Source organism: Bombina bombina, chromosome 1 (assembly GCF_027579735.1).
Source record: "Bombina bombina isolate aBomBom1 chromosome 1, aBomBom1.pri, whole genome shotgun sequence".
Taxonomy (NCBI): Eukaryota; Metazoa; Chordata; class Amphibia; order Anura; family Bombinatoridae; genus Bombina; species Bombina bombina.
This window is the reverse complement of record NC_069499.1, coordinates 192,488,410-192,504,598: the sequence shown is the minus strand read 5'-3', so window position 1 is coordinate 192,504,598 and position 16,189 is coordinate 192,488,410. Positions and strand designations below refer to the sequence as shown.

General features: G+C 37.3%; 1 protein-coding gene across 1 annotated transcript in view; it reads left to right on the top strand.

Annotated features, from left to right (window-relative positions):
- Positions 1 to 16,189, top strand: part of LOC128657178 (prostaglandin reductase 2) — an 81,046-nt gene that overhangs the window by 24,799 nt on the left and 40,058 nt on the right. The window contains exon 5 of the mRNA XM_053711428.1: positions 16,071 to 16,189. This exon is cut by the window's right edge and continues 52 nt beyond it. Coding sequence (XP_053567403.1) covers positions 16,071 to 16,189 — 119 coding nt within the window. The remainder of the gene's footprint in view (positions 1 to 16,070) is intronic.

Genomic DNA, 16,189 nt, shown 5'->3' with positions numbered 1-16,189 from the left:
TGTGTGAAATAATTTTTTGGGGTTTCATGTCCCTTTAAACTATTTTGAGCCTGTATACAATTTAGAGTCATCATGTTTATTATAAAGGATTTACCGCTAAATATATTAACTGTTTACATGTCAGTTTTTTACTTCATTGCATCTGAAAGGGTGTTTGTTTCAGTATTGGTTTATATCGCTAAAAGGGCAGTAAAGTCATTCAGAGAACATGAAGTTTTAAACAACTTTCCATTTTACTTCTATTATCAAATTTGATTTGTTTTCTTGGTATCCTTTGTTAAAGACCTAGGTATGTTTAGGTGCAGCAATGCCCTTCTGGCAATTAGATGAACATATTGAGTGAGCCAGTGACAAGAGACAATGCCCTTCTGGCAATTAGATGAAGATATTGAGTGAGCCAGTGACAAGAGACAATGCCCTTCTGGCAATTAGATGAACATATTGAGTGAGCCAGTGACAAGAGACAATGCCCTTCTGGTAATTAGATGAACATATTGAGTGAGCCAGTGACAAGAGACAATGCCCTTCTGGCAATTAAATGAACATATTGAGTGAGCCAGTGGCAAGGGACAATGCCCCTCTGGCAATTAGATGAACATATTGAATAACCCAGTGACAAGGGACAATGCCCTTCTGGCAATTAGATGAATATATTGAGTGAGCCAGTGACAAGAGACAATGCCTTTCTGGCAATTAGATGAACATATTGAGTGAGCCAGTGACAAGAGACAATGCCTTTCTGGCAATTAGATGAACATATTGAGTGAGCCAGTGACAAGGGACAATGTCCCTCTGGCAATAAGATGGACATATTGAGTGAGCCAGTGACAAGGGACAATGCCCTTTTCACAGTTAGATTAAGATATTGAGTGAGCCAGTGACAAGAGACAATGCCTTTCTGGCAATTAGATGAACATATTGAGTGAGGCAGTGACAAGAGACAATGCCCTTCTTGCAATTAGATGAACATATTGAGTGAGCCAGTGATAAGAGACAATGCCCTTCTGGCAATTAGATGAACATATTGAGTGAGCCAGTGACAAGGGACAATGCCCTTCTGGCAATTAGATGAACATATTGAGAGAGCCAATGACAAGGGACAATGTCCTTCTGGCAATTAGATGAACATATTGAGTGAGCCAGTGACAAGGGACAATGCCCTTCTGGCAATTAGATGAACATATTGAGTGAGCCAGTGACAAGGGACAATGCCCTTCTGGCAATTAGATGAACATATTGAGTGAGCCAGTGACAAGAGACAATGCCCCTCTGGCAATTAGATAAACATATTGAGTGAAGCAGTGACAAGAGGCAATGCCCTTCTGGCAATTAGATGAACATAATGAGTGAGCCAGTGACAAGAGACAATGCCCCTCTGGCAATAAGATGAACATATTGAGTGAGCCAGTGACAAGGGACAATGCCCCTCTGGCAATAAGATGAACATATTGAGTGAGCCAGTGACAAGAGACAATGCCCTTCTGGCAATTAGATGAACATATTGGGTGAGCCAGTGACAAGAGACAATGCCCTTCTGGCAATTAGATGAAGATATTGAGTGAGCCAGTGACAAGAGACAATGCCCTTCTGGCAATTAGATGAAGATATTGAGTGAGCCAGTGACAAGGGACAATGCCCTTCTGGAAATTAGATGAAGATATTGAGTGAGCCAGTGACAAGGGACAATGCCCCTCTGGCAATAAGATGAACATATTGAGTGAGCCAGTGACAAGGGACAATGCCCCTCTGGCAATAAGATGAAGATATTGAGTGAGCCAGTGACAAGGGACAATGCCCTTCTGGTAATTAGATGGACATATTGAGTGAGCCAGTGACAAAAGACAATGCCCTTCTGGCAATTAGATGAACATATTGAGTGAGCCAGTGACAAAAGACAATGCCCCTCTGGCAATTAGATGAAGATATTGAGTGAGCCAGTGACAAGAGACAATGCCCTTCTGGCAATTAGATGAACATATTGAGTGACCCAGTGACAAGGGACAATGCCCCTCTGGCAATAAGATGAACATATTGAGTGAGCCAGTGACAAGGGACAATGCCCCTCTGGCAATAAGATGAACATATTGAGTGAGCCAGTGACAAGGGACAATGCCCTTCTGGAAATTAGATGAAGATATTGAGTGAGCCAGTGACAAGGGAAATGCCTCTCTGGCAATAAGATGAACATATTGAGTGACCCAGTGACAAGAGACAATGCCCTTCTGGCAATTAGATGAAGATATTGAGTGAGCCAGTGACAAGAGACAATGCCCTTCTGGCAATTAGATGAACATATTGAGTGAGCCAGTGACAAGAGACAATGCCCTTCTGGCAATTAGATGAACATATTGAGTGAGCCAGTGACAAGGGACAATGCCCTTCTGGTAATTAGATGAAGATATTGAGTGAGCCAGTGACAAGGGACAATGCCCTTCTGGTAATTAGATAGACATATTGAGTGAGCCAGTGACAAGAGACAATGCCCTTCTGGCAATTAGATGAAGATATTGAGTGAGCCAGTGACAAGGGACAATGCCCTTCTGGAAAGTAGATGAAGATATTGAGTGAGCCAGTGACAATGGACAATGCCCTTCTGGCAATTAGATGAACATATTGTGTGAGCCAGTGACAAGAGACAATGCCCTTCTGGCAATTAGATGAAGATATTGAGTGAGCCAGTGACAAGGGACAATGCCCTTCTGGCAATTAGATGAAGATATTGAGTGAGCCAGTGACAAGGGGCAATGCCCTTCTGGCAATTAGATGAAGATATTGAGTGAGCCAGTGACAAGGGACAATGCCCTTCTGGCAATTAGATGAACATATTGTGTAAGCCAGTGACAAGAGGCAATGTTTTTCTGGCAATTAGATGAAGATATTGAGTGAGCCAGTGACAAGAGGCAATGCTCTTCTGGCAATTAGATGAAGATATTGAGTGAGCCAGTGACAAGAGACCTTCTGGCAATTTGATGAACATTTTGAGTGAGCCAGTGACAAAAAGACATATTGTGGGCTGCCATAAATCAGCAGCTAATGTTATCTTTAATGTCTCTTTAACCTTTTTCCATACAAAACATTTTAACATGTTGCTGATTTTCCATATAAAAAAAATTGAGGTTTATGTCCCTTTAAAGGGACATAAAACCCATTTTTTTTTCTTTCATGATTTAGATAGAACATACAATTTTAAACAACTTTCTATTATCATATTTTCCTCGTTATCCTTTGTTGAAACACAACAATGTAAGCTCAAGAGTGTGCACGTGTGTGCAGCACTACATAGAAGCAGTTTTGCAACAATGTTATACATTAGCAAGAGCACTAGATGGCAGCACTATTTCCTGTCATGTAGGGTTTCAGGCATGTGCACGTTATCTACCTAGATATCTCTTCAACAACGAACAACAAAAGAACTAAGCTAATTTGATAATTTAAGTAAACTGGAAACTTTTTTAAAATTGTATTCTCTATCTGAATCATGAAATAATTTTTTGGGGTTTCATGTCCCTTTAAGGATAGCTTGGCGGTAGTTGGACTGTTTAGTCACTCAAGCATAGCTCACACTATCTCCAAATCACAACGTATACAAAACATAAGTCCGTACACTATTAATTTGGAAAGTGGGAATGGTCACTGTGATGGATCTTACAGTCCTGACAGAGGAAAGTGCTGGTAATTATCAGCATGAAACTGTTTGCTAATGGTGCAATAAGTGCTCTGTGATATGAGCACATACTAAATGCACAAATCCCATCTTTGCAATGAGGGTTCTCATGCCCCTCACCTTTGCATTAGGTAGTTTTCAATTATACTAATTATTTACAGTTATAGAGAAAACTGTATCATAATTCCCAAATGATCTACATTAAAAAGTGCTATTCCGTATGCCCAGTAGTTTGTGCATACATAGTTTTGAATATAGCTGCACTGCAGTCCAGCTTGGCAAACTCAGGCTGTCCTTGAAGGGACAATACCCAAATGTTGAAGGAATGTTATAGTGCTGCAGCATAGCTGTAACAATCTAACTAGAAAATATCACATGAACATCTCTATGTAGAAAAGGAAGATATTTGACCTAAAAATTTCCTCACTAATAACATCCCATTGTAAAGTGATTTTAAGCAGCCAATCAGGATGCTAGTCCCAGGACTTGCTAGGGAGCGTGCTTCTGGCATGCACAGGCACAGCCATGTTATTTCCCTATGCAGTTTAAGGAAGTTTACAAATAAATCACGCAAGATTTCAGTGCAGTCTCATGAGATCACAGTAAAGTGTGACATCAGCACTGATAAGTTGCTGAAGGATACATGTTCACAAAGCATTAACTATTGTGAGCTGAAGAAATTTTGAATTAAAATATTTTCCTTTTTTACATAGAGATGTTTAGGTAATATTTCCTTGGCAGCTTTTTAAAGTTATGCTGCATCACTTTGAAGTTATTTAGCATATGGGTATTATGTCTCTTTAAGGCCCACTACTGTGTGATTGACAGCTATTAGAAAGCTTCTTATACCTTATGTAAAGGGTCAGTCTAGTCAAAATTATACTTTCATGATTTAGATAGGGAATGCAATTTTAAATAACTTTTCAATTTACTTTTATCATCAAATTTGATTTGTTCTCCTGGTGTTCTTTGTTGAAAGCTAAACGTATGTAGACTCATATGCTAATTTCTAAGCCCTTGAAGGCTGCCTCTTATCTTAGTGCATTTTGACATTTTTCACAACTTGACAGCACTAATTCATGTGTGCCATATAAAACATAGTGCTCACTCCTGTGGAGTTATTTATTAGTCAGCACTGATTGGCTAAAATGCAAGTCTGTCAAAAGAACTGAAATAAGGGGGCAGTTTGCAGAGGCTTAGATACAAAGTAATCACAGAAGTAAAAAGTATATTAATATAACTGTTGGTTATGCAAAACTGGGGAATGGGTAATAAAGGGATTATCTTTTTAAATAATATAAATTTTCGAGTAGACTGTCCCTTTAAAAGAGGGAAGTCTCAATAGCAGTAATAAAATTATTCGGTTATACTAATAGAGATCACCTGGAAATGACGGTTTGAAATGTTTTATTTAGTTTTGTCTTATACTTCTTTGTCCGGAATTAACAAAATCATCCTATTTAAAAATAAAAATAGGTAGTGTTTGTTCTTTTGTTAAGGTGCCATAGTAAAATTAAAAAATATCAACTTTAAACTTAAAAAGTTTAAATTAAAAGGGGGCGCTCAATGAACATCAACAAAACAATCTGTTTAGTTAGTCCATATTAATATATACAGTTCTCATCCAGAATGATAAGTCCTATGATCTTCAAAGACCGCAAATAAGAGATTAATCCTACACTCCACCGCCAACTATCAATCTCCATTCTATAAAGCAAAACACAAATAAGGGAGTCCCATATCACCCTTAAATGGCGGATGTGTTTGTACATTTACAGGTGGTATGTTAATCCCTTATTTGTTTTATAATGCTGTACATACTTATTAATAAATGCTGTTACTAACAACTGCAGCACAGCTATATTGACCCATGTCACGGCATCACCCGGGGCTATTTCGCCCATTCCGGAGGGCAGTGAGCTGGGACACTGTGAGTCCTGTCGGCTACCATTAAGCTCATTCGGGTGCTGCCACATCTATGGTCAAATTAAACTTTTATGATTCAGATAGTGTGTTTGTAACTTTTGGGAGGAAAAAACTTTTTTTTATTTTTCTGTTCTAAATTGTATAAAATGTTGAAATTTGCCCTCATCCATTGAGAGCATACTGAAGTAGGCTCAGGAGCATGCACTTGTCTTGAACACTATATGTACATTAGCATTGTTACAAGCACAGACCTCCCAACTGTCCCTAGTTGAGGGGGAGTCAGTCATATATCCCTATTTGCAGAATTTCCTTAGCCCCTCTCATGGATCGCACAAACACGCTCACAAACTGCCCAAACAGACCCACAATCCAGCTCACTAACCACCCTTAATCCCACTCCTTCCATCACAGCTCCATCCATCAAACCCTGAGTCCCTGATACAAATATTGAGGTATGGAAGCATTGTCGCCAACACTTCTGCCACATGCTGCTCAAAAGCTTTGAATAGCCCTGAAAGTACCTCATACCATAATTTATGTAAGAACTTACCCGATAAACTCATTTATTTCATGGTGGCGAGAGTCCACAACCTTGTTACTGATGGAATATACATTCCTACTAGGAGGGGGCAAAACTTTCCAAACCTCAAATGCGTATAAATACACTTCCCATCTCACTCATACCTCAATTTAACATATAGCCAAGTTGGTGAGGTGTAAAAGGAGTAAAACCATAAAAAAGAGGAAAAGAATAATGTAATTATACAAAAAAATCACAACCCCCAAAAATGGGTGGGCCTCGTGGACTCTCGCCACCATGAATTAATTAATTTATCAGGTAAGTTTCTTTCATATAGGTGGCGAAAGTCCACAAGCTTGTTACTGATGGGATATAATACCCAAGATGTGGAAGTCCACAAGCTTGTTACTGATGGGATATAATACTTGAAAAAGACGAAGTAACCAGCGCCCAGGACTGATATCTGCTCACTATAAAGAAGACCCCCTAATAGGTCTAGAAACGGAACAATGGATTAGGATATATAGGAGCGCCAATGGCTTAGATATACCACAGGGAATAAAAAGTCAAAAATGGTCTCCAATAATTTCTATCAACCAAATATTTAATATATAAAACCAATGTAATTCTGATCTCCAGAATCATAAAAACACAAAATACATGTGGCAAAGCTTAAAATACAATACAATAAATGATTTGAAATACAACAAATAACAGATCCGGTTGGTTAAACTGGATGACCAATATCTAATGTTCCAGTTTTCATGAGCCCTCTTAAAAACCTTCTAGTAGGTACATGGTATTGTTAAATACACGTACAAAAAAAAAAAACCTAGTATTCAATAAATAATGTAATATTAGCTCAAATATTCTTATCGAAGTGATAGGATCACTAATATAGTGATACGAGACCCACTAATAGGTCAACAGTGCATACAAATATTGCAACATTTAAATCATATGATGAACACCGTGAAAAATCAAAAATAAGAAATAAGATACAATGTGTTGGATTCCTTAAACTGTCAAATAGACCATATAGTGGATTTGTAGAATATGACACACATTAAATATAAGTAGTGAATGTGGTCTTAAAAATCTATAAATCAAAAAATAAGATGAAGTGATGGAAAAAAATGCAGAAAAATTAATATATATAAAAACAAAATGTAAGATCCTACCAATGGAATTTAAACTAAACTGGTACCAGCTAATACCTCAATTCTCCTGATTAAATCTGGGTGATGGACTCGATGGTCCGATAATGCGTTATTATCTATAAACAGTAAACAAATAACACAAGCTATATAAATTACCACAAGCTATATAATTATGACAAGCTAAAAAAATTTTTTGAACGACATAAAAACAGAGAGTGTGTATAGTTTGGCCAAAACTAGTCCACAAACTCCTAAAGGTGTGTTTCCACAACTTTAAATAACTTAAAATAATAAGACAATAATAGTGTCCTTTGAGAGTCTTTTGGTAAATCCTTAAAAGTCTGGTAAAAATCCGGTGAGAGAAATCCTCAATGTGTAGTAGAGTCCCAAGTCCTATTCCTATGTTAAGACAAATACCTGAAAGAAATGGAAAAAAGCGCACTAAACAAACAGCGCTAACGGGTATGGACTATTGAAAATAGTCTTACCATTCAAATCCTGGTCCTGGATATAATGAGCCTCTCCAACTCTGGTGCAAAGTTTCGTCTACGCGTTTCGGCCCTCGTACCGGGCCTTTCTCAAGACATATCTTTTTTTAGCTTGTCATAATTATATAGCTTGTGTTAATTTATATAGCTTGTGTTATTTGTTTACTGTTTATAGATAATAACGCATTATCGGACCATCGAGTCCATCACCCAGATTTAATCAGGAGAATTGAGGTATTAGCTGGTACCAGTTTAGTTTAAATTCCATTGGTAGGATCTTACATTTTGTTTTTATATATATTAATTTTTCTGCATTTTTTTCCATCACTTCATCTTATTTTTTGATTTATAGATTTTTAAGACCACATTCACTACTTATATTTAATGTGTGTCATATTCTACAAATCCACTATATGGTCTATTTGACAGTTTAAGGAATCCAACACATTGTATCTTATTTCTTATTTTTGATTTTTCACGGTGTTCATCATATGATTTAAATGTTGCAATATTTGTATGCACTGTTGACCTATTAGTGGGTCTCGTATCACTATATTAGTGATCCTATCACTTCGATAAGAATATTTGAGCTAATATTACATTATTTATTGAATACTAGGTTGTTGTTTTTTGTACGTGTATTTAACAATACCATGTACCTACTAGAAGGTTTTTAAGAGGGCTCATGAAAACTGGAACATTAGATATTGGTCATCCAGTTTAACCAACCGGATCTGTTATTTGTTGTATTTCAAATCATTTATTGTATTGTATTTTAAGCTTTGCCACATGTATTTTGTGTTTTTATGATTCTGGAGATCAGAATTACATTGGTTTTATATATTAAATATTTGGTTGATAGAAATTATTGGAGACCATTTTTGACTTTTTATTCCCTGTGGTATATCTAAGACATTGGCGCTCCTATATATCCTAATCCATTGATGGGATATAATACCCAAGATGTGGAAGTCCACGAGTAACAATAAAGGGAGGGATAAAATATAAAACAATTATTTTTTTAATTTAATTTCTCAGTAAAAATAGCTAAGTTTCTTTAAAATTCAAAAAAATTAAATTATACGCACTAGAATCAAACTGAGACAGCTGCCTGAAGAACCTTTCTACCAAAAGCTGCTTCCGAAGAAGCAAAAACATGAAAATGTAAAATGTAGTAAAGGTATGCAAAGAAGACCAAGTGGCTGCCTTGCAGATTTGATCAACTGAAGCTTCATTCTTGAAAGCACAATATGTAGCAACTGATCTTGTGGAATGAGTTGTTGTTCTCTGAGGCAGAGACTGGCCCGCCTCCAAAAAAGCTTTGTGAATCATAAGTTTCCACCAAGATGATAAAGAAATGGCAGAGGCTTTCTGACCTTTTCTAGAACCATAAAAAATAACAAATAGACTAGAAGTCTTTCTGAAATCTTAAGTTGCATCAACATAATATTTCAAAGCTCTTACCACATCCGAAGAATGCAAAGTTATTTCAAGAGTATTCTTAGGATTCGGACACAATGAAGTAACAATAAATTCCCTATAAATGTTGTTATAATTCACAACTTTAGGCAAACATTTTAAAGAAGTCCACAAAACCGCTTTATCTTGATGGAAAATCAGATAAGGAGACTTACAAGAGAGAGCAGACAATTCAGAAACTCTTCTAGCAGAAGAGATAGCCAAGAGAAATAACACTTTCCAAGAAAGTAGTTTAATGTCCAAAGAATGCATACCAAATTAAGACTCTAAGGAGGAGAAATAGATTTAATTTGAATCAAGGGGAGGGAACAGGATCAATGGGTATCCTGTATGTTAACTAAGTCAGTGATTAGCCTTTACTCTAAACTTAGACCTTATTGTAATTATAATGTTGCGTTGGTGATTACCACTTAATCTGGGCACAGTCCTGTATAGACTGGGACCATGCAATGCTAAGTCCTCAGTAGTAGCCTAACAGATTTACTTAACGGCTGTTTTCCAATGCACTGATTCACCGCAGTATAAACAACTGTGTACAAAAAGTCTCACATAGAAGTTGGAAACAGTGTTGCTTATTATAATGTGGCTAACTTTGATACACTGCTTCTATACTTAGACTGCATTTGAGACTATAGTGTTGCGGTGCTGACAATTCATTTCATTTGAGTGCAGCCCTTCATATACTGGAACTATGCAAAGATAAGTTCCCAGTAGCAGGAATACTGGTTTATTTAATGGCTGCTTTACAACGTACTCACTCACGGCAGTGATAACTACTTAGAAACAGTGTTATTTATTAATTTAGCTTACTCAAATACACTGTGAATAACTCAGGGGTATTTTTGAGGATTGATCTGAGCGTTCTATACTTAGATACTCATGAGCTAATTACACATGCTTATTTAAAATCTTAGGAGTTAAACATTATAACCTACTCTTTCACGAATAGTGCTTGATACCATTTACTCTTCATGGGAATTACAGAGCTTGTAAATTGTGTATTGCACTATTTCATGTTGTTGATATCTAGTAGGCTATTGGATTTTGGCATTACTGTAATGTACTTTTTTTCCCACAATCTGTGGTTGATATTATTTACCCTATAAGGGAATACAGACTCACTCTGAGTCACTATAAACATTTCGTGTTAATCTTTATTATATAATGCACAATTAACTCCTTACTGATAGAGTATATCTAAATACGCTCACACCTTTTAAGCTTGATCAGTAACCCTTAGTAACACACACACATACTGTTATCACCATTGAGGCTCTTATTTGATTTATGTATAGGCTAACTTGCTTCAACTGTTTTTAAGTCTCACTGAAACCCATTTTAACCAGAAATAATCAAGATTGTAATTTTAATTATCCTTGTATGCACCTAACCTCCATCCCTGAGGGAAGAGTGCTTATCAAGTATCCTGTCCAGCTTCTTTGCTGGAAATGTAATTCAAGTTAATTTGAATCAAGGCCTGGACAAAATAGTGAATATCAGGAAGATTAACAATCTTTCTATGAAATAAAACAGAAAGAGCAGAGATTTGTCCTTTCAAAGTATTGGCATACAAAGCTTTATTTAAACCATCCTGAAGAAACTGAAGAATCCTAGGTATCTGAAAGGAATGCCAGGAATAATCATGTGAAGAACACCATGATATATAGGTTTTACAAACCTTGTGGTAGATTTTCCTTGAAACAGGCTTGCAAGCCTGAATCATAGTTTTAATCTCCATGACTGAGCACTAAACGTTCAATTTCCATGCCATCAAGTTTAGAGATTTGAAATCTGGATGGAAGAACGGACCTTGTGACATAAGATCTGGTCTTAGAGGAAGAGGTCAAGGCAGGCAACTGGACATTCGGACAAGGTCCACATATCAAATCCTGTGAGGCCACGCAGGTGCTATTAGAAATACATAAGATTGTTCCATTATGATCTTTGAGATCACTCTTGGAAGAAGAACCAGAGGGGAGAAAACCAGGGAACTGCTAAAGCATCCATAATTTCCGCCTGAGGATCCCTGGACATGGAAAGTTACCTGGGAAGTTTCTTGTTCAGACGAGAGGCCATCAGATCTATTTCTGGAAGGCCCCAGATCTGTTCAATTTGATAGAAAACATCTGGATGGAGAGACCACTCCCCTGGATGTAGAGATTAACGGCTGAGATAATCCGCTTCCCAGGTGTCTACACCTAGAATATGAATTGCAGTGAATAGACAAGAGTTGGATGCCGCCCAAGAAAGTATTTAAGATACTTTTTTCATAGCTAGGGGACTGCGAGTCCCCCCTTGATGATTGACATATGCCACTGTTGTGATATTGTCTGTTTGAAAACGAATGTAAGGTTCTCTCTTCAATAGAGGCCAAGCCTGAAGAGCTCTGAAAAGAGCACAGAGTTCCAAGATATTGATTGGTAACTTCGCCTCTCAAGGATTCCAAGCTCCTAGTGCTGTCAGAGATCCCCAGACAGCTCCCCAACCTGTAAGGCTTGCATCTGTAGTGATCACAGACCAGGTAGGATGAACAAAGGAGGCCCCTTGAAGAATAACATGGTGATTTAACCACCAAGTCAGAGAGAGTTGTCTGTTGGGATTTAAGAATATCAGTTTAGATAGCCAAGTGTAATCCCTGCACCATTGGTGCAACATGCAAAGCTGTAGAGGTTTCATATGAAAACGAGCAAATTGATCATGTCCGATGCTGCAATCATGAGACCTAAAACTTCCATGCACATAGCCACTGAAGGGAATGATAGAGACTGAAGGTTTATACAAGTTGAAACCAATTTCAATAGTGTCTTTTCTGTTAGGGATAGAGTAATGGACACTGAATCTATCTGGAAACCTAAAAAGGTTACCTTTGTCTGAGGAATCAAGAAACTCTTTGGTAAATTGATCCTCCAACCATATATTCGAAGCAACGACAATAGTTGTTGCGTGTGAGATTCTGCCAAATTAAAAGATTGCGCTAGTACCAAGATATCGTCCAAATAAGGAAACCCTGCAATACCATGCTCTCTGATTACAGATAGAAGGGCACCGAGAACCTTTCAGAATATTCTCAGAGCTGTTGCAAGGCCAAATGGAAGAGTGACAAATTGGTAATACTTGTCTAGAAAAGAGAATCTCAGGAATTGATAATGATCTGGATGAATTGGTATGTGAAGGTTAGTATCCCGTAAGTCTATTGTGGACATAAATTGACCTTGCTGAACAAAAGCCAGAATAGTCCTTATAGTCACCATCTTGAAAGTTGGGACTCTTACAAATCGATTTAAAGTTTTCACATCCAAAATTGGTCTGAAAGAATTTTCCTTCATTGGAACAATGAAGAGATTTGAATAAAACCCCAATCCTTGTTCCTAAAAGTTCTAGATCTGAGACACATTTCAGAAATGCTTGAGCTTTTAAAGGTTTTTTTTGGTACACGGGAGAGAATGAATCTTCTCATGGGAGGCCTTATTTTGAATCCAATTCGATACCCCTGAGAAATAATATTCTGAATCCACTGATTTTGTACAGAGTCTGCCCAAGAATCTTGAAACAGCTTTAGTCTGCCCCCCAACAGAAGAACTGGATTGGGGCCACACATTCATGCAGGCTTAGGGGCCGGATTCGGTTTCTAATAAGGATTGGATTTATTCCAATTTATTCCAATTTGGAGATGGTTTTCAATTAGAGCCAGAGGCTTTAGGGGAGGGTGCAGTTTTCTGTTCTCTATTCTGACGAAAGGAGCGTAAACGGTTGGTAGCTTTAAATTTTCCCTTAGATTTTTTTTATCTTGGAGAAGAAAAACTCCCATTGCCCCAGTAATAGTGGAGATACTAGAATCCAATTGAGAACCAAAAAGGTTTTTACCCTGACAAGAGAGAGACAATAAACTTGTTTTAGACACCATGGATTCCAAGATTTAAGCCATAAAGCTCTTCTAGTTAAAATAGCTAAAGACATAGATTTGATGTTGATTTTCATAACATCAAAAATAGCATTGCAAAGAAAATGATTTGCGTGTTGAAGTAAAAGAATAATGTTAGACAATCCAGGGTCTGAAGACCACTGCGGAGCTAAACTAAATCTTTAATTTCTGCAGGAATACCTATTGCATTAGACTGAGATGGAATAGCAGTGGATGCATATGTACCCATAGAAACATTATCAGCATGTTATACATTTTCAAAACAGGTGCTACATAATTGAGCTGAAAAAATAAGATCAGCTTGTTTACAACAAACACACTTTAGTTTTGGTAAAATTGTGTTCAGGCAGCTTAGTTCCTACGTAACATCAAAGGCAGGGTCAGTTTGAGACATCATTGCAAAAAAAAATTAAAAAGAATAATAACATTAATAGCAAAATATCTAATCTCCTCAAATATAGAAGTTTCCAGGAATGGGAAACCGTGCTTGTGATTAAAAAAATGTTAATTGTTTTTTATGATTAAAAAACGTAAATATCAAAAGATATAAAAGCAAGCGTTATAGCTCCCTATCAAATGAGAGCACAGAGAAAAGTGGGAGCGGCTATTTAACCCAAATAAAAGGTGCGAAAATTTTGACGCGATAAAATGACGTAATTATGTTATCGTGAGCACATTTCGCCAGCGAATTTTGAAAAAGGACCACCGTGTTTGCGGAGTTGAACAGGAGCCCAAAGGTAAGAAATAAATATATATACACTTCTGAAAGGAAATAAAACAGACCTCTCTCAAGGGCTAATATATATATTAAAAACGTTACTAAAATAAAGTGCCTTCCATAGATGAAGTGTCCTGAAAATGATATATACTTACCATAAGACACCCATCCACATATAGCAGACAGCCAAATCAGTACTGAAACATATCAGCAGAGGTAATGGTAGAGGAGTATGTTGATCTGTAAAGGGAAGCAGCAGATGAATCCCTGTGACCGAATTTACAGAGAGCCTTATGAATAGATTTCCCATAGGCGAAAACATTGTATCATTAGGCAATACTCCTTTCACATCCCACAGACAAACACTGTACTTAGAGAGGAACTGGGCTTCAATATGCTTAGAAGCACCTTTCACTGAAGAATCAAGCACATCATGCTTCACCACCTCCTAAGGAGGCAAAGTTTATAAAACTGAGGTATGGTGAGGTGGGAGGTGTATTTATAGGCATTTAAGGTTTGGGAATCTTTGCTACCTCCTGGTAGGAATGTATATTCCATCAGTAACAAGCTCATGGACTCTCGCCACCTATATAAAAGAAAGGTAAATGTGATACTAGAAGCATGTTTTATGAAATTGTGTAAGAGAATTATTGTGGACAAAAGAGTGATGTCCTCCAATGCACAAAGTACAGCAAAGAAATTATGTTAATCTGTGTTTGTCGGCCAACAATTTCCTTTTATCGCTAACTGTAATCTGATATCACAGAAATTTTTTAGAATACTACAAGTAATTATTTCACTGCATTTCTGCTTATATCTCTTTTAAAGTGGATGTAAATTTTACACTTATTCCCAATAAATATCGCTTCTTATTAACTATCTTATTTATACCGCATTGTTATTATATTAAAATATGCCCAATATAACATTATATTTTATTTTTCAACTTAGCTCCGTTTTCAGTTGGAGCTCCTCCCATCCATTACTTCCTGTCTTTCCTTCGCATAACGTCTAGAGCGGTCGCACCCGCTCTGACGTATTACCAAAGCGCGTTCACGATCTCCCGTTTTGTGCGCATGCATTTCAAATCAACTTCCGATTTTGCGCATGCGTTTACTTTCTACAGCCGAAATTGCGCATGCGTTGTTAAACATTGGTGTACTCGCGATCCTGACTGGAAATTTGATTGCGCATGCGTACAGAGTGCTAATCTTCTCAGCTTTTTATGCGCATGCTAACAACATGTGCGCGCAGCGCTTCGAAATACCACAGGAGTTTCTTTACGCATGCGCATACAAAGGACGCATGCGCATAATGTTATAGTGACGTTTTGAAAAAGGGGCTGGACGCCACGGGGTAAGACCGATCATTAGTTTATTGATGTGTCAAACAATGTAATAAACGCGGACCAAAATGGCGGGCAGAGGGAGAGAGCAAGACGATTAGGACAAACTAAGTATATACATCGATAAAATATAGACTTAAACGATGACTTAAACTGCTAATTTTGACAGATACAGCAGTTAGGATTGTCTACTATCAGTGACTTTACATCCTCTTTAAATGTATTTTTGGTGTCTGCTTGTGAAGATCTGACAATAAAATAATGTAAAATTTTACTTTATGGATAATATGGTAAATTGTGTAATTCTCAAAAAAACACTAAGAAAAAAATAATGTAGTAGTTTCAGAACGTTACCCATATGTTAAATAACTAGATGTGATGCATAATATCTATAAAAAGCTGACTAAAAATATAACATGAACATCTCAACGTAAACAAGGGAAGATATTTTACCTCAAAATGTCTTCACCTCACAAGAGTAGGTGCACGGAGAATATGTATCCTTCAGCTACTCTCATTTGCATGGTGACCCCCCCCAGCTAATCTGCAATATCATTGTTGAATTGACCATAATCTTGAGAGTTTTCATGGTAAACTTATTTAAATTATCAAGGAATAAAGTGACTGTGTCTGCACCTGACAGTCACGGGACAAGCATCTTGATTGGATGCTTAAAAATTCATTTACAAGGGGTGTGGCTACTGCGGAAATTTTGAAGTAAAATTAATTTCGGTACAATGTCCCTTTTAAGAGAAATTTTAGATTTTATGGTAAAAATGCTGAGAATTTTAGGTTCTTTGTGCATATTTAAAGTCTTAATGCTGCTGATCTGATTTTGTTTCCTTTAGATAGACCCTAAGCTTGTCAATGGACACATTTCACATTATTTAGGAGCGGCTGGCGTTGTTGGCTTGACTGCCTATCTTGGCATGAAGGTGAAAGGCAATGTTACCCCAGGAGCCAATCA